Consider the following 23,148-nt stretch of genomic DNA (forward strand, 5'->3'; position numbering starts at 1 on the left):
TGAAATTAGATTATCTCCCTTTTCAAATAAGCTCTTTTGAAATGAGATTAATCTTTAAAAAAATTGGGGGTCCATTATGACTTGCTACTTGGGGACAATTACTTGGATATATGCAAAGATCGATGACATATATTGGACATATGATTACTTTGGATGAATACATAACATTCGTCCTACAAAATCACCCAATTGTATGTTTATGTTTACATAGGCAACAAGATTTTTCAATATAAGACTATTGAATGATGAAAAAAGTACGAGGATGCAAGATTACTTGAATACAAGTAATCTTGCACGTCACCCCGGGCAGTAGCTTTAAGCCTTATATATCCTTGCAGAAACAACAACTTTTCCCATGGTTGAACATTGGTTCTACTTACGTACGTAATATTACATTCAGGCTTTATTTAATTACAATTGAGTGTGCATCCACTTGAAGTTAAAAAAAAAAAAATGCCCCAACATTTTAAAAAGAACTAGAGAAAGAAATTCTTAGCACAGTAGCAACTCTGCCCAAATAAATTCAGAAGTCTTTCGCAAGAAGATATATTGAAATTATCCAAGTACCCCTATATTGTAAAGCAGCAGAAATATCTACAAATTCACTCAACAAATTGGTTAGTCATTAATCATGTAATTATTTAATAATTAAGCAATAACATAAAATAAATAAATTACATAAAACCAAGATTGGTATGACGCCCCCGACCCCCATGTACTGAAACTCGGGAATCGAGATGCCCGGATGATGAAAACACGGTCACGCATCCCAACGATAGTATCATGTATGTGTACATGGCACAGTGTACAATGAACAATGCAGCAGATAGTTTAAGTAAGTCGACTAAGTACCAGAATTGAGTAAAACGTTAAAAAGAGAGTTATACAGTTATCCCGAAAAATATAATACAAAGTCCAAATACATATACGAGTGATCCCATATCACTCCTCTGGCGGAGCCGAATCCTCAGGCTCACCCTCAATATCATCTGCATCAAAATCTGCGTAACCATAAAACGGTACCGCAGGTAAGTAATAATCCAACCAACCATCGAGAATAAAAATGCATTAATGCAACCAACAATTATGCATGCATATGATAAAATATGCATTAGACCCAAATCAACATTTTCCCTAAAAATGAATATTTTCAACGCACGCCAAAATCCCATTTTTGACCCAAAATATTTCCATAAAAACATTTTCCCAGAAAATGGCCCAAATCAATAACCCACCATTTTCCTAGAAAATGGCCCAATATTCATTTTAACCATATGCACCATGATCTCCCCTAGGGATCATCCGCACACCCAAACTCCCTTCGTCACACCACGGGTAATGACCGTGCAAGTGACTTCGTAACAAGCGATGCCCAGTTCTGCGTCTAGCTTGTTCATGGCCAAGCATCCTCTAACCCCTGCCAGCAGAGGGGCCATGGAGTCGGCACAAGAGCCATACCATCCCGTCCAATCCCGTTGTCGCCCAGCGACAATCGAGGGGACGTCACTCAGTATATTCTACTCCCGAGTGACCAGAGGAGCTCCACCGAGATAATGCCCCATCTCAGCTTGGGGTCGTGATACACATGCACCAAAAAATCATTTCTCACATGAAAATCCAGTTTTCAAATATACACATTAACATGTATGCAATTATGCGAAAATTCAATTTTCATTTACAAACATGAATATGCGTGTAAATATGCAATGTACATGATACGACACAATATCCAACAACCAACAAATCACAACATAGTCCAGTTACACAAACAACTTTGTCCTCCAATCCATCCGACCCCCTTACTTCTCGGACTCAGTCTAGCACAACCAACTAATTCACAGTAAAAATGAGTTAGTATAAAAATAAATTTAAATCATGAAAGTTCTTTAGGAAAATACTTACAGTGTTATAACATAATTTTTGAAGGATTACAAAGGTGCTAGAAGTGGCGACACAATAATGTAACAGTGATAAAATGCACAAGGTCGTGGGTCTCAAAATGCTAGATTTTGAATGGAGACAAATGAAGACTTGAGATTACAAGAGAAGGGTTTATGGATGTTGGTGAAGCTAATGGTGGTGGTGGCTGGCCGTGGGTGGCGGCGTAAAGGGCGGTTGAAGTCCAAAAAGCTCAAATCGAAAATGGAGATGGATGGACTTCACCGGTGGGGGATCGGAGCTGAGGATGGGTGGGTTAGGTAGGTGGGGGGTCGCCGATGATGTGGTGAAGAGGTGATGGCCAATGGAGGCGCGATGGCGGCGCACGAGCACAATGGGTGTCGTGGCTTGAAGCTGTGCATGGGGGCTCACGGCATCACGAGAGGAGCTAGAAATTGGGGGTGAGGTCGCGGGCCAGTGGGGAGACGGTTGGGAGGGGCGGTGAGGACAATGGGCGGCGCGCGGCAATGCTGTGGAGGATGACACACGGACGGGAAAGAGAAGGAGAAAACGCGTGTGGGAAAAGATAGAGAGAGGAGAAAAAGAAATGAAGAAAAAAAAAAAAAAAAAGAGGATAAAGAAAAAAAAAAAGTTAGGGATAAGGTCTAATCCTCACATATTGGGTCACAAAAATTATCCAACGAAAAATATTTCAAAACAGCAAGTTAAATAAAATAATTTAAACGTAGTGATTAAATGAAAATAAAATAATTAAATGCAACAATAAACTAATTTAAAATAAAGAGCAATTTAAATGGATAACAATAATTAATATTAAGAAAGCATATCAAAATCATTTTCACAAATTAAATATCATAAAAAATAACCCAACGAAAAATCCGATAAATTAATAAAAATAACACTTCAATTAAAATACACTAAAATACGGGGTGCTACAATTGGTATCGAAGGAAAACCTTTTAAAGAACTCTTTAAAGGTAAAACCCTAAGGGGCAGCCAAACCCAAAAAAGTCAATTTTATTATTTGAAAATCAATTATAAGTAAAGCTCAATTACAAAACTTTTATCAATTAATACTCTTACTTGACCAGATAAATGACCTATTTGTCTTCTACCGTAATAGCAACCAGAACCTCTAATGATCTTCAAATATTGGCTTTTCTCCTAGAACTCCAGTGACTGAAACTCGACCAATCAATTCTCCAACATGGAGCACGATCACACCCTTTAAAAGAAATAATATGAAAATTCTCTAAGGAATTTTCTCACCAAAATATGCACTGAAAAATATTTTAGAAAATATTCAAATCTGAATCTCTACTGATGCTTACCAATAGGATCCTTTGAATAAACAATCTTAAAGAAGTTTTAGTTTTAGTAGGACTCTGTTGACGGATTGTCGCGAAAATGTTTCCTGATGGAATGCCGTCATTTCGCGATAAATCTTCTCTGCTGTAACAGATTTCAGTTCAACCTCTTCTTTGGATAGGTAGTTTGCACAACCTTTTTATATGTCCATTTTTGTTACTCATCTTTTTCCACAATAATTAGAGCAGAGATTTTTTCTATAAGGATTAAGGGATAAATCTGTGTAAGGTGTTTGTCTTTTTTCACAATGATTCAAACCGACTTTTTCTATATGGATCAACCTTTTGTGTTTGGCAAAGTGAGATCTCTTTATTATTGTACTAAGTTCAACTAGTATTAGTCAATTCAAGGCATGGACTCCCTCTATGATGGGCATCTCAATAATAAATATGTAATTTAATTATAATGAACATACATATAAGTTCCTCACAGTGCTTGTAAATGAACTTTGTCAAGATGACACATTGGGTTAGTATACACAAAGTGGACAAAAGTGAGAACAAAAGTGCTCAAACATTGATACATCAAGCATGCACTTTCCTTTAAAAATTAGAAACAAACCAGAAAAAAAAATGTATTTTAAACTAAAAAAAAAAAACATAAAATAAAACAAAGCAAAAAAATGCATGTCCTAGGCTAATGATATGTAAGGAATGTAAGAACATGCAAGTGGTCCCATAAATTACTGTGACACGACATCTTTTTTGACTACCCACTTTGTTTTAAATTTTGGCCTATTCTTTTTATCAACACCACTTTGTATGGTCTTTTCTTTGTTGTGAAGACAAAATTCTGCTAGTTCACCAAGCTTTAGACTTATGAAGGTGATTTGTTGACTCATCTCAGCAACTTGATTTTCTTGAGTCTTTCCCATCATCCTTAACTTTCTTTCACCTCCATTTTTGTTTACTGTATTCAAGTTAAAGCAATATGGTCTTATATGGTCAGCCACACCACAATGATGACAAGTAGGAATAAACTTACCTTTAAACTTACTTTGGTTGGGCTTCTTTGTCATTAATCCATCATATGAGGCTCTTGAAATATGAGTTTTAGACACAGCCTTTTTTGGAGCTTCCTTATCTTGACTTCCTTTAATAAAAATGATGAGGCTTTAAGTTCTTTAAGTTCCAGACCTTGGAAAGTCATGTACCCCAAACCGTGCGATCACAACTAGATTTTTGACAACTCAACATCCCATCTAATTTCTGAGTAGCAGTTTTTTGTTGACACTCTTGAGAATTCTTCAATTCTTTGTCTAGTGCATCATTTTGAGCCTCCAATCTTGATATCTTAACTTGATAATTTTTTAGTGCCTCGGAAAGATTGTTCTTTTCATTCTCCACTGCTTTGAGCTTGTTGTACAACTTCTTGTTCAGCTTTTTTAGCTTGACACTTCTTCACATAAATCATCATAAGCTTCTTGTATACTCAACTCATGGTCAGCATCGACAAGAGCTACATCCGAGTTACTGTCATCATACTCTCATATTTTGTCCGTAAAATTTCAAAAAAATTATTAAAAAATGTAGAAAAAGCCACGAAAGAATTTTCATCATCAGATGATAAACTTGAAGTTTCAGATTCTAAACTGTCACTAAGTGTGACATTAAGTGTTTTTCCTAAATTTTGGACATTCAATTTATATGTAACCATAACTTGAGCATTCATAGTACTTCACTTTATCTTTTTGCTCAGATTTATCTTTACTCCATTTTTCAGAATCACTCTTTCTAGCAGGAAATTTCTTACCTCTCTTTTGCTTTCCATTTGTTCTCTTGTTATTAAACAATAATTTTTTGAATTTCCTTGCAATGAGATCTATACCCTCATCTATAACCTTCAAAATATCTCATGCTTCTTTAGCAATCTCACATATTGAGATTATTTTAAATTCATCAAGAGATATAACCATGAAGATAGCATTAAGTCCATTGCTATTCCAATCAAAGTTGATGATGTCATCTCTTGTCCAAGCATCAATAGTTGTCTCGAGTTTAGTCCATCCTCGCTGAACTGCATACCTCACACGTTCATCCAAAGACTTGAGGAAAACTCTCATACAAACTTTCCAATATGCATAGTTTTTCTCAACAAAGTGTGGCAGGACATATAATGACATAGTCAACAGGGGAACATATCACACTCGAATGAGTGAACCACGCTCTAATGCCAATTGAAATTATCCAAATACCCCTATATTATAATGCAACAGAAATATCTACCCGTTCACTCAACAAATTGGTTAGTCGTTAATCATGTAATTATTTAATAATTAACCAATAATATAAAATAAATAAATTGCATAACACCAAGATTGGTATCAAAATGAAACTCTTTAAAGAACTCTTTAAAGATAAAACCCTACAGGGCAGCCAAACCCAGAAAAGTCAATTTTATTATTTGAAAATTAATTACAAGTAAAGCTTAATTACAAAACCTTTGTCAATTGACACTCTTAGTTGACCAGACAAATGGGCCATTTGTCTTCTACCGTAGTAGCAGCCAAAACCTCTGATAATCTTCAAATATTGACTTTTCTCCTGAAACTCCAGTAGTTGAAACTCGACTAATCAATTCTTCAACATGGAGCACGATCACACTCTTTTAGAGAAACAATATGAAAATTCTCTAAGGAACTTTCTCACCAAAATATGCATTAAAAAGTGTTCTAGAAAATATTCAGATCTGAATTTCTATTGATCATAACCAATAGGATCCTTTAAATAAACAATCTTAAAGAAGTTTTAGTTTCAGTAGGACTCTACTGACGGATTGTCGCGAAGACATCTCTTGACAGAATGCTGACATTTCGCGATAAATCTTCTCTGCAGTAATAGATTTCAATTCAACCTCTTTTTTGGATAAGTGCAGATTCCTTTAGACTCACTTTTCACACTTATGACTTATCTAAACAACCTCTAATATCTCCTAGATAAACTTAATATTGTTATAAATGAAGTCAATGAATAATTTACATTCATTCAAAATTAACTTAATGACAAGATTAACTCTATCATTTTAGTCACTGAATCATATCCAAACTTATCAACTTAGTCACCTAGTCGTAGTCAACATTTGCATTTACATACATACATACATACATATATATATATATATGACTTCTCATGATAACCATATCCACGCCCGCGTCCCCCTCCTCTAAATGCCATGCCTCACCTAAGAATACCATAAACCAGATGTTAAACGTATTTTGCTTTTTCTTCTAGCGGGATGCTGCACTGTGAGATGAGTTTTTCTTTGTAAAGGGAAGCACCAAGTGAAGAGCAGCAAAGATTTGTTCCCTAACTAGATGTTTGGAAAGCAAACAAAGAGCAGCATAGATTTGTTCCCTAACTAGATGTGTTCTTGGGATGTATTTAGGACGTTTGGGTTAACATTTAATCAACAAATTCATGAAATTAGAGATTAGATTTGGTTTAGATCAACCGAAAAAAGTAAAATACTTTAGTTACGAAAAGATTACACAAAAGTAAACGAACAAAATGTGTGCTTTGATGTGAAACATTAGATTGTAAAGTTACAGTTATCGTAAAATAGATCTAATAGATTATATGAAGTCGTATCAGTTTGTGAGTTTAATTTTATATAAACTTTTTGTGTCTGTAACACTCATAAAAAAATATATTTGATGTTGTTTTGTTTAAAAAAAAATGACTTTATGGGATCCATTGTAATAAGTAAAAGATTTTATCTGATCCGTGTAGTTCTTAACAAAACATGCACGTCCATTGATCTTTTCAGATTGAACTCTTCAAAACATAACTTAAAAGTCACCCAATAACTTATTTTTGCAAAAGCAGCAACTTTTATCGCTCCAATTATATATAGGAGACGTTCAAACGTTGGCATACTCTTGACTTGACTCCATCTTTCATTTGTTCAAGTTTAGAGTATGCCGGGTGTAACCGGTCTGGACTGGTTCGGTTTTGTACATATTTTGGAATCGAACCGATATAAATTACTAGTTTTGAAATTGTAAGAATCGATCATCACCAATATCAGAACTTTCAATTTTTTGGTTTTTTTCACCCTAATTACTAGTGTTTAATTTATTTCTAGACTAGACTTATACTATAGTGTCTAATTACATGTTATTATACTAGTGTCTTACTAATTTTTATACTTGATTATATATGGTAGTAACTACGAGATTTACATATGCCAAACTATTAGTCTATTTGTATTATAGTATAAGTAAATTATTTTATAATAATTAATACATACTAGTATAGTATTGAATTTAACTATAGTCTATATAAGTTTTAGACTTTTTATGCGAGTATATATGCTCAAATGTGTAAAAATGTATTTATAAAAAAGAAAATATACATATTATGATTATCATACTACAAATATATATATTTATCCTTGATATATATATATATATGAAAAGTAAGTTTATATTAATAACTTAATATTAAGAGAACTGCTAGGGTGCTGCTCAACGTGCCCTTAGGCAAAATCTTTTTTTCTCTTTTTTCTTTTTTCTTTTTCATATTTTTTAACATCTTTAAACATTTTTAAAAATAAAAAAATACCAATACACTAATAATCACTTCTTTAATTAGTAAGAAAAAAAATTAAAAGCATGAGCGATCAAAATGAGGGTGTAAAATGATGAGGTATGCTAGCATTATTCTAATATTAATGTTCACATTTACGATTAAAATTTCATATTATATTTATTAGCATATAATATAATATAACAAATTATATAAGAAATATTTTATATAATATATAAAATAGATATAGTCCGGTTCAGTTCAAACCGGTTTTTAAAACAAGAAAATTCAGACCAAACCAGTTACAAATTGGACCAAACACACCGGCTTTGAGTTTTTTTTTTTTTTTTTTTCAACGCCTATTTAGAAGAATGACTATATATTTTGGTCCCAATTGCCTTTTGGGGGAATTAAATAAAATCGCTTTGGACTAGGGTAAATTTCCATCATTCACACTAAAAACAAATAAAAGGGGAAGAGAAAAAATAAAGGACTAGTGAGTAGTGGCCGGCAAGTTCAAAAGCTACTTTGAAATAAAATAATATTCAAATCTCAATAATTGAAGGTGGCTATATATATAATATATAATATATTTCATGAATACTAACTTTAATGATAAAAACTGCATGGGGCCTTGGGGCTTTGGCTTTGCTAGATGCTTTACCACATCCCCCATTAATTAATCCTTGATGTTCATCATGCATGCAGTGTACAGAGAGACTAGATCATTAGATGAATGAAGTTGTCCGTATTAAAATTGGTGAATCGGTCGTATGCTATCAGGTCATTAAACTTTTAGAGTAGGTAGTTAAGTACCATTTTGAGGTAATATTGAAAAATAAACGATAATTTTGAGGGATAAAGTGTATTTTTCAAATCAATATCATATCTCTATAATTTTATTAAGAGAAGTGCTATATTTTCAAAGAGTTTTATAAATATAAATAATAAAATGACGGGATTTGATATGATACACTTGATTTGTATTAAAATAAAACTAAATTTATTATTTGAGATACTACATCAAACTACCTCATTTTATAAATTTATTTTTATAAAAAAAATTTATGACTAAAGTCTTTTTCTCTTTTGTTAATATTACATCAATCAATCAGCATTTTATTCCTAAGTTTCTTTGTTTATTTTTAAGAAAAATTTTATTCATCATTCTTATATTATTTATCTCATATAATTTATATATATATATATATATTTTATTAAATATGTGATGTATAAATGATAAATAGAATTTTTTTAATTAAATAAAAATAAAATAAAATAAAATAAATAAAATTAAGTGTGAGACGTGGTATAAAAATAATGCGGCTCTGGTCTTAAAGGACATGAAACACGTGAATTAATAAAGTGTATGTAGCTGTGAGTTAACCAGGTTGTGACGTATGACTCGTGAGCTATCCTATATAACCAGGTAGTGACGTCTGCAGTAACAATGCATGCTATCTTTGGTTGTTTGAAATGTTTTTTAATAAAATAATAATAAGTATGTCTGGTTGTTTGATTCGTGAATTTTGTGCCTGCTTGTATTCGAGACTCTCTCTCTCTCTCTCTCTCTCTCCATGTTATATATAGTTATCATCGCATGATGTGCCACGTGCGGTTGACATAGTCTAATTTCTAGCAGCCTGATCTCAATCAACTATTCCCGAAGAAGTAATATATATAGGAAGGAAAAACATGAAGAGAAAAAGAAAACGTAAGATACATTTCGGCTGGATGTAACAAATAATAAACACCATTATCATGATATGCAAATTACTATTTTTGTTACTGTTGGTATACGTATAATTAATTGGCTAATTAATTCGATCCATCATTAAATTATATTAACATATTACCATAATTTAATATACTATATATCATTAATATTATAGCAATACTAATTAATTGTAAGTGTTCTAATTAACTCAGTTAGAATATTTTGTTATTTATAATTGATATATTCACATTATACCTTATTCAATTATAAATTGACCAGGCCTCATGATCTGTACAATTGTAATATATATAAATTAGAATATACAAAATTATATATTTTCTCTTAATATTCTAACCAAGCTATGATCTTGTTAATAAGGAAGAATATGATAATTATAATTATAATTATTTAGAAATAAATTATGTTATAATAAGAGATAGTGCAAATGGTAGTCAGCAACTGCAAATACAAGAGGGCGGGATAACTAATTTCGTAGTTAATATTATATAATATGGTATATATAGTGATATGCTTGAAAAATGTATGTAATGTAAATTGGTTCAATTTTTAGAGACCCATGCTAAAAATTGAAACGAATTTAATTACATTAAATGATTTTATAAAAATAAAAAATAAATAAATAAATAAATAAAACAGCTAGCTAGCTAGCTTTTATTGTTCTAAAGTTTAGGACACTTATTAAGTGGAAGAAGAGAAAGAGTAGTGGCCGGCAAGTTGAAAAGCTACTTTGATCCAAGTATAATAATTTCCACAGCTCAATATATATTTCTTGGATAGTAACATTCTTCTTTTACGCAAATTCCACAGAAATATCTCGATTAAGAACGCGAATTAATCTCATTATAAAAACCGGGGCCATGGTGGGTTTGCTACCTCTTCACCAGTACACTCCCATTCTTCTTCGTCAATCGTCATCATCAGAGAGAGGGAGAGAGAGAGAGAGATGGCAGCAGTACTACTGCGATTGGGGTTTCAGATAATTATTCTCTTATCACGCTCAGTCTATGCATTCGCACAAGCAGCAAATATAACAAAAAGTCCATCATGTCCAGAAGAATGCAGTGGGAATAATGTTAGCATTCCGTACCCATTTGGAATAGGTGATGGTTGCTATATTTCCAAATGGTTTGAAATCGTATGTAATGAAACTGACACTTTCGACGGTAAATCCAAAATACCTGTCATAAGGCAGTTCAACCTGGAGGTGCTGGAGATTCTATTAGATGATAACAAAGTTCGGGTCAACTATCCGGTATTTACGAGTTGTACTAATAATGAAAGCACCACATTCAAAGTAGAGTTAGCAGGAAGTCCTTTTGTCTTCTCCAGCAGTGACAACTATTTCGTTGCCATGGGTTGCAACAACTCTGCCGTGATGTGGTCCGAAGATGAGAAAGTCTCAACCGGTGCAGTGTGCCGGTCCCCTTGCGATCACCAAAGATCATCAAGAAATGGAAAAATTAGTTGCAAGGACACTGCGGACTGCTGCGTAACATCAATCCCCTCAGATGTTCATTCATTCACTACAAAAATAGAGCCAAGAGCTCATTCCGAGGAGGTAGTCGGAGAATCATGCAGGCATGCATTCTTGGTCGAAAATTCGTGGCCGCTTTGGGAGAAATTCAAAATTTCGACCCCAAATGCATACTTCCCAGTGGTATTGGATTGGGGGATTGATAATCCTTCAAAAACTTCGCTTCCAATAGATCTCTCGGTGGCAAATGATTGGACGTCAGTACCACTTATCTGTCATAGAGGGTATTACCCTTCTTTTAACCGGGGCTTTACTTACAGCTGTTGGTGCAATACAGGCTTCCATGGAAATCCCTATCTTCCTGAAGGATGTCAAGGTAAACTTCTCATATCTATAATACCTTTGAGAAATGTTTTAGTAATAAATTAATAGATTATACAAAAGTAAATTTACAAATTAACTTGATTTAGTAAATTAGATTATAAAATTATTTTTATAATACAATAAATCTAACATATTATATTATAAAACCACATCAATTTAAGAATTTATTTTTAGGGATCTTGGTTTTACTGTGTTTAAAATGCCAGTCCAATTCTAAAGAGCAGTAGGATTGATGCAAATATAGATGGCCGTAGTTGGGCTACTCTAATTGACAGACAGTTGCTTTTTGTAATTTTTTTTTTTATTTATTCACATTTTTTTAATATATTTAAATATTTTTAAAAAATAAAAAAAATATCAATACACTTAAAACTACTTCTTTAATTATTAAATAAAAAAATTAAAAAAAAATTCCAAACGGTCAAATAGAAAAGACAAACTGTTTTTAGATGTACGTGCGTGTATTATATTTTTCATTATTTTTTTCTCTTACGAGGAAAATACGGTTTTTACTTTAACTATAGAGATGGTGAGTGTAAATATATATTCTCTGCTTTTAACACGCGCATATATATTAATTGTGTACACATGATATATGTTTTATAGTGCTGATACATGTATGTGTTTGTAACTCCAATATCAGATATTGATGAATGTGCAAACTCAGATTATAATTATTGTGGTGAAACACGTTGTGAAAATACTTTGGGGTCTTTTAAATGTATCCCAGCTCGTAGGAGTGCCAGGCTTGCCATCATTATTGGTATGTCTTCTTTGATCTCTGATCTCTCTCTCTTTCTTGTGTTATATATTATAAGTATGTATGTACTCTTCGATCTTATTTAATTAGTTTTTTAGGTACAGTACTACTGTACACCGATGGCATATAATTATGCAAACTTACAAATTATAACTATTCAAAATATATTATATACACATACATGAGTACTAACGTATATATTCAACCCGCGATATTAATACAAATATATATATATATATAACACATGATTACTACCAATAAATTAATTAGCTCTAACTTCAAACAAATTTTATTTATAAATACCCCGGTCCCACAAATTTGGTCATTTGTTCACCATATCTTTCATTTTTTGGCCATTTCATTTTCGAATCATGGCGTTATGGATCGGCTATTTCATTTTATATTGAATAATTGAGAGCAAAATATAGTACATACTTTAGCATTGAAATCCTTTAGATCAAGTTTCAGCTAACTGATCTATATATATATATATATATATATATATATATAGCATATGATCTAGCTTAATTAAACGCCGTTGCCATCCTTCCAACCAATTAGAGCTGAGAGCGAGTAATACTATACATCACACTTTCATCCTATTTTGATCATACTAAATAGTATGTGGCACATTCATCACTATTAGATGATAAATAAACATGCAATAAATTATTATTTAATGGTGATAAATGTGTCACATCATGCTTAGTGGGATGGTAGTATAGTGTATAGAACTTTCCTTTTGTAAAAGACCAACTACTTATATTTATAATTCTCATTTGCATAAATAAAAAAATAATACAGAAGATCAATTTCCTCAGAAAAATATTTGAAAGCAAATTAATTCTGCGCTTTGAGCATAATCGACAATATTACCATGCGTGCATGCATTAATGCATACACGACTTCTGGAGCCCTGATACATTTTTTGTGCGTATTCTTTCTCCCATTTAATTGAGTGTAATCTTTTTCACTATTTCATTGAGTTGAGCAGGAATTAGTGCAAGCCTTGGGCTAGTAGTGATGCTCATTGGTGGATGGTGGTCCTACAAAGCAGTAAATAAAAGAAAGATGATGAAGCAAAAGGAGAAGTTCTTTAAACGGAATGGTGGACTATTGTTACAACAACAAGTATCTTCGAATGAAATCAACGTTCAGACTACTAAATTGTTTGATTCAAAGGAGTTGGAGAAGGCCACTGACCGATTTAATGCAAACAGAATGCTTGGCCAGGGAGGACAAGGTACGGTTTACAAAGGCATGCTACTAGATGGAAGCATTGTCGCCATAAAAAAGTCTAAGATAATTGATGAAAGAAAGCTTGAAGAATTCATTAATGAAGTTGTTATTCTTTCACGAATTAACCACAGAAATGTGGTTAAACTACTTGGTTGTTGTTTGGAGACAGAAGTTCCTCTACTCGTTTATGAGTTCATTCCTAATGGAACTCTTTCCCAATATCTCAATAACCAAAATGAGGAGTTTCCCCCAACATGGGATATGCGCTTACAAATTGCCACAGATATCGCCGGAGCTCTCTTCTACTTGCACTCAGCAGCTTCATCACCCATTTACCATCGAGACATCAAGTCTACAAACATACTTTTAGATGAAAAGTATAGAGCTAAACTAGCAGACTTCGGAACTTCAAGATCTGTTGCAATTGATCAAACCCATCTGACCACACAAGTACAAGGTACTTTTGGATACTTGGATCCTGAGTATTTTCAAACTAGTCAGTTTACAGAAAAAAGTGATGTTTATAGTTTTGGGGTTGTCCTCGTTGAGCTATTAACTGGAGAAAAAGCAATCTCTTCAATAAGAACAGAAGATACCAAAGGTTTAGCCTCATATTTCATTCGTTCAATGGAAGAAAACAATTTGTTTGATATTCTTGATGATCGAGTTTTGAAGGAAGGTGAAAAAGAGGTTGTTTTGGTTGCGAATCTTGCAAAAAGGTGCTTGAACCTGAGCGGAAAGAAACGACCTATGATGAAAGAAATTTCAATGGAGTTGGTGTCCGTTCAAACGTCGAGAAAAGCTTCTAACCTTGATCAGCAAAAATATGAAAAGGCTGAATATGTTAGAACTGAAATGTACGATCAATGGGTTGGTTCTACATCAACAACGTTAACATCCTGTGTGGATAGTGGTGATCACGGCCATCTTTTGACAATTTCTTCTTAATCGGGGTACAGAAAACACTTGTGTTTGTAATTATATATATGTATATTTTTTCATCTTGTAGGGTGCATGGTTTTCTTTTTCTAGTGTAGGTGAGTACTGTCGTTTAAGAATTGCTATCCATTGAAGACAAGTTGTCAATTGTATTTTCTGGAAAATTATGTTAGGTATCGCACTATAATCATGCTTCCATCGATTGCACTACTCTGATGTGCATGGTGTGTATTTGTATTACCTATCAATCAGTACTAGATTGTCCAGCCATATTTAGTTTTTTGTTATAATAAAGTCAAGGGTTGATGGAAAGCAATTTCTTTCTATCCCTTTTATTTAAGAGTTGATTGATTAGTAATTATCTTCAAATCATTGTTTATGCTCTAGCAGTACGAATTAATTATCAAGCACAATGCGCAATGTTAGCATATATATCCTACCCTTTCAAAGTAGGAGATGGAAATTGCCACATTGACGACTGCTTTGCAATATAGATTGCAGTAGGTTTTTGGGCTCTTCAAAACTTTTCTTCAAGAGTTAAACCTAGAGATGTTGGACATTTCAATATTAGAAGGCACAGTTCTCATGCAATTAGGGTTGTTTGGCAGGCTCTCGCATCCAGCCCATCCGCTTGTCCCTTCATGGGCCCAGTTAGGCAATTCGCTCGATCCAAGTGGACGGGCGGGCAGGTTTTTAATAGAAAGGATATTCCAATGGGGAGGTGGGTAGCGATCCCAAATTTTGTGACACGCGTAGCAAATTTATAAATGCAAGTACACATCCTTGATTAAACAAACAGAAGTGGTGGTGGTTTGAGACTGATATTAGGATGCCAAACATAAACTCCAGTACTGGTAATATATTTATGTGTAATATACATAATATATATTTATACTATATAATATTATGGACAAAGGGATCCCGCCTGAGCTTCCCACTCCACTTTTCTTTTTTTGGTTAGTTTTTTTCATAGTGATTAGTTAAATGTTGTTTAATAATATTGTGAATTTTATTTTTTAAAAAAAATATTTAAAAGTGTTAAAAAAATGATGTGAAAAAAACTTTAAAAAAAAAAAAAAAAGAGGAGTGGGAAGCAACACATTCTTAATCACTAAGTAAAAAAAAAAAAAAACTAAAACAAAAAATAAAATTTGGAGCGGGATCCCCCGGTGGGATCCCAAGCATTTTCCTAATATTATATACTATATAATATTCATAAATGTATTATATGTACAATATAAATATTATCCCGTCCACTACAATCTTACTTGTTCGAATGTAGTTAATGCATGCGACATCTGTTAGAATGCTCCATTTTCAGGTTGAACAAAACTATTCAATATAAATACCCATTTCGAATATTGAATGGCAGAAACTCCTCACAAAAACCTAGTACAAACTCTGTAATCTATCGCTCGCCGTCACCGTTACCAACTCCGCCACCAACTCCACCGTTGAAAGCCCTATCTTCTAAGAGTTATGCCCTTAATCCCCGTACTACTAAGTAATTTTTTTGAACAGACATTATTGAGTTCTATGAAGGGGGTTGGATTTCAAATCAGTCCGACCCTATTTTGGTATTTTCTGACTGCCGCACACGAATATTAATCGGTAGAAATGATAGGATTCACTCCTTAATCATTTCTTCCAATTTAAACTAAGGATTCTCAAGATTCATGTGGTTTTCACGTTTGGCACTGAGTTGACTCAGCCATAGCTGTTTGGCAAGTTTGCGTTTGAACGACTTGAACGCTTAATTACCAAACTATAATTGTAGTGTTCGAATATGATAGTACCCATTCCAATGCTTATGATTTACATTAAGAAGCTTTCGAACAAATATAATTTGTGTTCAAAGTTATATGTCCTTTTGGCCATACAGTCAAGATTTAGTATTGTTGGGCGAAAATATTTTCATTCAAACGTATGGTTTTGGTTCAAACGTATAATTTTCGTGTTCAAATGAGACTCTATACTTTTTGAACATATGTGTGTTTAGTTCGAACGTAGTGATTAACTTTCAGATTGTAAATATGGTTTGTTTGAACATAATATTTTCTGTTCGAACGGGCTGTTTCTATTCAATTCAAACATATTTATTTAATATAATATAATTACAATTTTATTAATATTTTATTGATATTCATTGTGGTTTTTTGATCAACTATGAACTAATGGCAATTACAGTAATAAAACATGGGAAAGAAGCCAGCCAACCTAGCGGAAAAGCTAGTGCTCAGTTTGCTCTCGCCAACTTTCATCCCAACACAAGGGCGATCTACACTTCCTTCCATACAAAACTCCATACGGGGCCATCTGAATGGAGGAATGAAAATTGTTATTATAAGAGAACTCGATAAGCGGCAGATGATTCTCCCAACTTCCTTGAAATTTCATGACACAAGACTGCAACATAACCTCAAGAGTCTGAATAGTACGCTCTGATTGGCCGTCTGTTTGAGGGTGATATGTAGTACTAAACTTCAACTTAGTGCCTAAAGCTGCTTGCAAGCTCTTCCAAAATGGGAGGTGAACCGCGGGTCCCGATCTGACACGATACTCTTGGGTACTCCCTACAAACGCATTGTCTCCTTGCCATATAATCGAGTCAACTTACCCAAAGAGTCAGTATTATTAATGGGCAAGAAATGAGCACTCTTGATCAACCAATCAACAATCGCCCAAATTGAGTTCTTCCCACTAGGAGTCCTCAGCAAACCCACAACAAAATCCATATAAATATCATCCCACTTCCACTCTGGAATAGGGAGAGGTTGAAGTCTACCTTGATGCTCAGCCTTAACTTGACGGCACGTGACACATTTCTCAATAAACATGACGATATCCAACATACTCATTTTAGTCCCCCAATGACACATCACGCCCCGTAATCCCAGGGTGACTATGCTATCCAAAATCTCATTTCCTCGAGAACCTTAATACAACATCCAATAAATTTCAATGATCAATAGATCCATACAATAATATGTGCCAACCTCAATCAACTCCTATGCTCCAACTTCTAAACCTTCATTGAATTCTACTTTTGGTAACCTAATAGCCACTTCCAAAGTTAATCATCAATAACAAATTGCACAACCAAATGATTAATCTCTAATTACAAGTATCTTCTCAAAATTTAAGTCACCACTAATTCTTCAAATCAGCACAATTTGAACTCCTGACTACAACAAAAATACCACGCTTCTGCTGCGCACTCTGATATTCGCCACATGCATAAAACTTACGTTCTCATGAAACTAACATCATCGAGTACAAGGTGGCTCCATTCCTACTAACCAAAACTCTTATCACAATTTGGTAGAAAAATACTTTCTCCCAAAACCACGAGTTATAACTCAAATTCCTCAATTAACTCCAGCTGCCTTGATCAAAATCAAATTCCATAAAATACACCCATGATCATTGATAGAAAATCAATATCAAACAACCTCAACATCTCAAATTGAAAATAAGCAACTTCAACTCAAAATACATTCATCTCATCTACAATAAGAAGCATACTTTAAAAGACTCAATTCCAACCTAGCGAACCAAAAAGAGTGCCTAGAGACTTCTACCTAACAACCTAAACCCGAAAGCTCATCATCTACATTTTGAACATCTGATCTAGCGGTGACTAAACTCACTACGAACCACTATTGACTACACCAAAACATTATCAAAACCTTCTTGGTAACTCGCCCAGCTACTTCTACTCCTATAAGCTAGTATTAGCACAACTAGCTCATTCAATAACACATCACTATTAAACCTCAAGGCAAGCCCTACTGCACAAATCATCAATCCACCAAAAGCCAATGCAAATCACCCAAGGATTCTAATACTTGATTAACTCACATACTTGATCATATTATTCATCGCTAATGTCTAAACTTCAACTTCCAAGATCTTATCATACACCAAATATGACGACCCATCAATCTCTCTTCAAGTTAAATAACAATGTCCTTAATTCAACCAACTGGATGTTCAATCTACAAAGAAAGTATAGCCTCAAAAATTTAAATTCCTAGGTAACCTCAAGTCACAATTAATTCCTGAAGATAATCACAATAACTATTCCCAACCATGATTCATTGAGTAACCCACTTCAACTGCACACTTCGACCAACTCACCAAAAACTCCAAGCCAAGGTCTCTTGAATTACTACTAGTGTCGACTCCTCTTCAACACCTACCAAAGTCACTTCTTCCAAACCAAAATGAGACTAGGACCTATACTCTCCGAAATGCATAAACACTCACCACTACTACGCATCAATCTCATGCACTCTTAGCCAAAACCAAAAATGCTCCAATTGTGCAAGTGATCATCATTACCATTTCCATCACTAGACCTATATCCTCGAAATCAACAAGAATCATTTCCTAAATCTGCACCATCTATTATCCTTAAAATTGATATGGATTAAATCCTCAACCTATTACTGAAACATCGAGCTAAAAAAAACAATCATTTTCCAAACTAGATCAACATCTTCAATCCTTAGAGAATACACAAACTAAATCATTACCTTCCATCTCTAAGAAAATTCTCGCCTGAAAAAAAATATTCTCATATCAGTAACTCAACTCTCATCCATCCTATTTTAATTCAGCCCTTTAACTCTGCAATTCTAAAACCTTAACCCAGATATAAATCATTTCCTGAAATCCTCAAGATCGATGATCTTAAATCTAAAACATTCGCCTTATAAAACTTGTAAATTCTAAAACCCCAAATGTTATCAAATTGCTTATCGAGGTCGGCAAGATCAAAAACTTCTAATCTAAGTAATCCCTTAATTGCTTGTTGAACCTACCAGCTTAAATCCCATTAACTTATTTTCTAAAAACTATGGGGCCACAAACCTTAGATGAACTTCTCATAAATCTAACATTGACATTCGTTGAACTTACAACCTCCTACCCATAGACTCACTACATAAATTCTACAGAACCTAAAACCTCAATTATTCTAAGCAATTAAAAACTATTCTCTTCCTTAGCAGCAACTTGAGTACCTAATCCAAAGAGTTCACCCAGACCCTGATGTTCAAGCCTTGATATTAAAACAACCAATCACCAAGAGTTCAGACCTACTACACCAATGTTTAAGCCTGACAATGGCCTTCTCAGTCTTACCATCTTCCTGTCATAACATAACCCTTAACCCGCCTTTCAATTTCGAACAAAACAAAATAAAATAAAATTCCATAAATAAAATAACATACGACAAAATGCATAAAATCAATGAAGTAGTTCACAATAAAATAAATAAAACAATAAAATAATCCGCCATAAAATAAAACAATTAAATTAAAATGACATACAATAAAATAAATAAACAACAAAATTATTATACAATAAAATAAATAAAGCCAATAAAACCATACTCAACCAAAGGTAAACACTAAATAAAGCAATAAAATCAAATAAATCAAATAACAACAATTAACATAAAATAAAATAGCAATAAATTCATAATATAAAATAAATAACTTAACTTACACCACTTAAACAAAAATTTTATTATTTTAATATAATAATAAAAATAATTTTCTGGTACTATCCTAAGGGACATGTGGTTTTACCCAGAGCCGAACTGCTCTGATACCACCTGTGGCGCCCCCAATCCCCCTTACATAAATACACAGGGATCGAGATGCCAGGATGGTGACAACACGGTCACACATCCCAACGAAGTGCCAGTGTGTGTACATGCAACAGTGTACAAATAAAATAACGCAGCGGACAGTCAACTAAGTACCAGAATTTATTTACACTCAAACATCAGTAAAAATTTTAATAGCAGTTATACAGTCATCCATAAAAATATATTACAATAGTTTCAAATAAACAAACGAGTGATCCCAGATCACTCCTCGGGCGGAGCCGTCTCCTCAAGCTCGCCCTCCTCCTCCTCATCTGCATCAAAATCTGCATTACCACAAAATGGTATCGCAGGTAAGTATGACCCCAAATAACAACATAATATAAAATGCATTAAATGCGACTAACATGCATGCACATGAAAAATATGCATTTACTCAACACATTATTTTCCCAGAAAATAATTATTCCAACACACACCAAAATCCTATTTTGGCCCAAAATACCCGTAAAACATTTTCCCAGAAAATGACTTACCCAGAAATCCAACTCGCACTATTTTCCCAGAAAATAGTGCATTAATTCCATATGCACCATGCATTAATTCCATATGCACCATGGCCTCCCCTATGGACCATCCGCACGTCCTGGCTTCGTAGCGGTGCTCAGTTCCGCGCTCGGCGCGTACATGGCCAAGCACCCACACTACGCAAAGAGCGATGCCCAGTTCCGCGCCCAGCACGTACGTGGCCAGACATCCTCTAGTCCCCGCCAGCAGAAGGACCACAGAGCCGGCACGAGACCATCTCGTCCGATCCCATTGTCGCCCGGCGACAATCCAGAGGACGTTATTCAGTATATTCCGCTCCCGAGTAACCAGAGGAGCTCCACCGAGATAATACCCCATCTCGGCTTGGGGTCGTGTTACACACACACCCAAAATCCATTCTCACATGAAAATCCAGTTTTCATAAACACATGAACATGAATACAATACACGAAAACCCAGTTTTCTTTACAAACATGATCATGCATGAAATAATGATATGAACATGCACCAACACTGATCCAACATCCATCCAGAACCAATCCCAACAAATCCAATCAAAACAACTCATCAACAACCAAACCAAATAAACCAAACTAACCAAACAACTCCAATCACAAATCCATCCGACCCCCGAACTCCTCGGACTCAGTCCGGCATGCCAAAAATACAGTGAAATGGGTTAGTACAAAAATACATTTAAATTACGAAATTTCTTTGGAGAAATACTTACAATGCTATATAATAATTTTCCGAGGATCACAGGTGCGCTCGAAGTGGAAAAATAGCTGTCAAATAGTGTAAAATACACTGTGGCCGTGGGTCACAGATACCCACTTTTCAACAGTGACAAACGAAGACTCAAATTTGATAGAGTATGGCCTAGGGAGGTCGGTGAAGCTAGTGGTGGTGGTGGGTTGCCGTGGGTGGCGGCGCAATGGGCGGTAGAAGACCAAAATACCCAAATCAGAAATGTAGATGTTGGAGCTTCACCGGTGGCGGATCGGAGCTGGGGTTGGGTCCAATGGGTTGCCAAGAGGTCGAGGATGAAGTGGTGTGAAGATGGTGGCCAATAGTGGTGCGACGGCGGCGCAGCGGCGGAAAGAATGCCGCGGCTTCCAGCCGTGCGTAGAGGCTCACGGCGACTCAAGGGAGGCTAGAATTGATGGGGGGTGGTCGCCGGCCGGTGGGGGAGCTGCTGGGCTGGGCGGTGCAGGCCACGGCGGCGCGATGGCGGTGGGTTGAGGGTGAACGACGGACGCACGGGAGATAGGGAGAAGCAGTTCGTGCACGGGAGATAGGCTGAAAGGAGAAATAAGGGGAAAAAGAAAAGAAAGAGAAAAGAAAAGGAGGAAAAGAAAAAATAGAGGGAAAATAAATGAGGTCCAATCCTTATAATTTGGATCACAAAAATGATCCAACGGAAACGATTTTAAAACCTCAAGTTAAATAAAATAATTTAAACATATTGGTAAAGTCAAATTGAAATAATTTAATCTCGCAGTAATTAATTTAAATATTAAAAGTAAATTTAAATGCATAACAATAAATAAATATTAAGAAAGCACATAAATATAATTTTCACCAAATTAAAAATCCAAAAAATAACCCAATTAAAAATCCAATAATTTTAAAATAAGTGAATAATTTTTTTGAATAAATAAAAATAATTCTTTAGTAAAAACACATTAAAATATGGGGTGTTATATCTGTGAACTAGTTGGTTATGCCGAACTGAGTCCGAGGAGTACGGGGGTCGGTTGGATTGGATAATTGAGTTGTTTTGAGGAATTAAAATAGGTTATTTTAGAAGCTTAGGTTTAAATATCAAAATTCGTGATTGATTGAAAAGTTACGAAATTACGTGATTATTTTATAGGTGACGATTTATAGTCAACTCAACATTTTTTAGGAAAATTTTGAAAAGCTAAGAAGTCCAGGTAAGCTGGGTTCCTATGCTAGACTTTGCATTAAAATAAAATGAGCTGAGGTTGACTTTTTGAAAAATATACATATTTGATTATGAAAAGAGAAAATATTTTCTGACATGCATTGTGTGGACATGAGCTAAATTTTGTCATTTTGTCTCTGAAATATGAAAAAGAGAGATATTGAGAATGGTCTGATTATGTTTTGGTACTCTATTTTATTTTGTTATGGCATCTGAAAACCTTTGGCATGGTGTACTGATTTTGTATCTGACTCTGTCTCTGCTCTGCTCTGCTCTGCTTTGTTATGCTCTGCTCTGTTTGGGTTGGTACCAACTTCTCTATCTCTGAGTGCACCCACTTTGGAAACGAAGTGGTTTAATTGTGGTATTTCCTGTGTGCACACTCGGGACTCCGAGAAGAATAAGGGAAAGATTTCACCTCTGTCTCTGCCCGGTTTGGCCACCGGGAATAGCACAACCCTACCACAGGGGTGAAACATGGTTTCTGCTCTGTAAGATGCTCTGTTTTGATATGATGATGATGTTCAGGTTATGTTATGCCAAAGTACTCTGGGTTTTATTTGACTTAAAGTCATCGCTCTGTTACTTTTGGAAAACATGTTTTGTTCTACATGACAACTCTGGAATATATTTTGTTATGCATACTGTACTCTCTAAATGCTCATGTTTGCACGCTAGTTTATGTTTTCTGCTTACTAAGTTGTTGA

General features: G+C 34.5%; 1 protein-coding gene across 1 annotated transcript; it reads left to right on the forward strand.

The window, feature by feature from the left end:
* Window positions 1-10,474: 10,474 nt before the first annotated feature.
* Window positions 10,475-14,336, forward strand: LOC121249243 (wall-associated receptor kinase-like 8). Its single transcript, XM_041147958.1, has 3 exons — window positions 10,475-11,381; window positions 12,033-12,152; window positions 13,144-14,336. The coding sequence occupies exons 1-3, from the start codon at window positions 10,475-10,477 to the stop codon at window positions 14,334-14,336; spliced, it is 2,220 nt and encodes a 739-aa protein (XP_041003892.1).
* The last annotated feature ends 8,812 nt before the right edge of the window (window positions 14,337-23,148 follow it).

Source organism: Juglans microcarpa x Juglans regia, chromosome 2D, assembly GCF_004785595.1.
Source record: "Juglans microcarpa x Juglans regia isolate MS1-56 chromosome 2D, Jm3101_v1.0, whole genome shotgun sequence".
Lineage (NCBI taxonomy): Eukaryota > Viridiplantae > Streptophyta > Magnoliopsida > Fagales > Juglandaceae > Juglans > Juglans microcarpa x Juglans regia.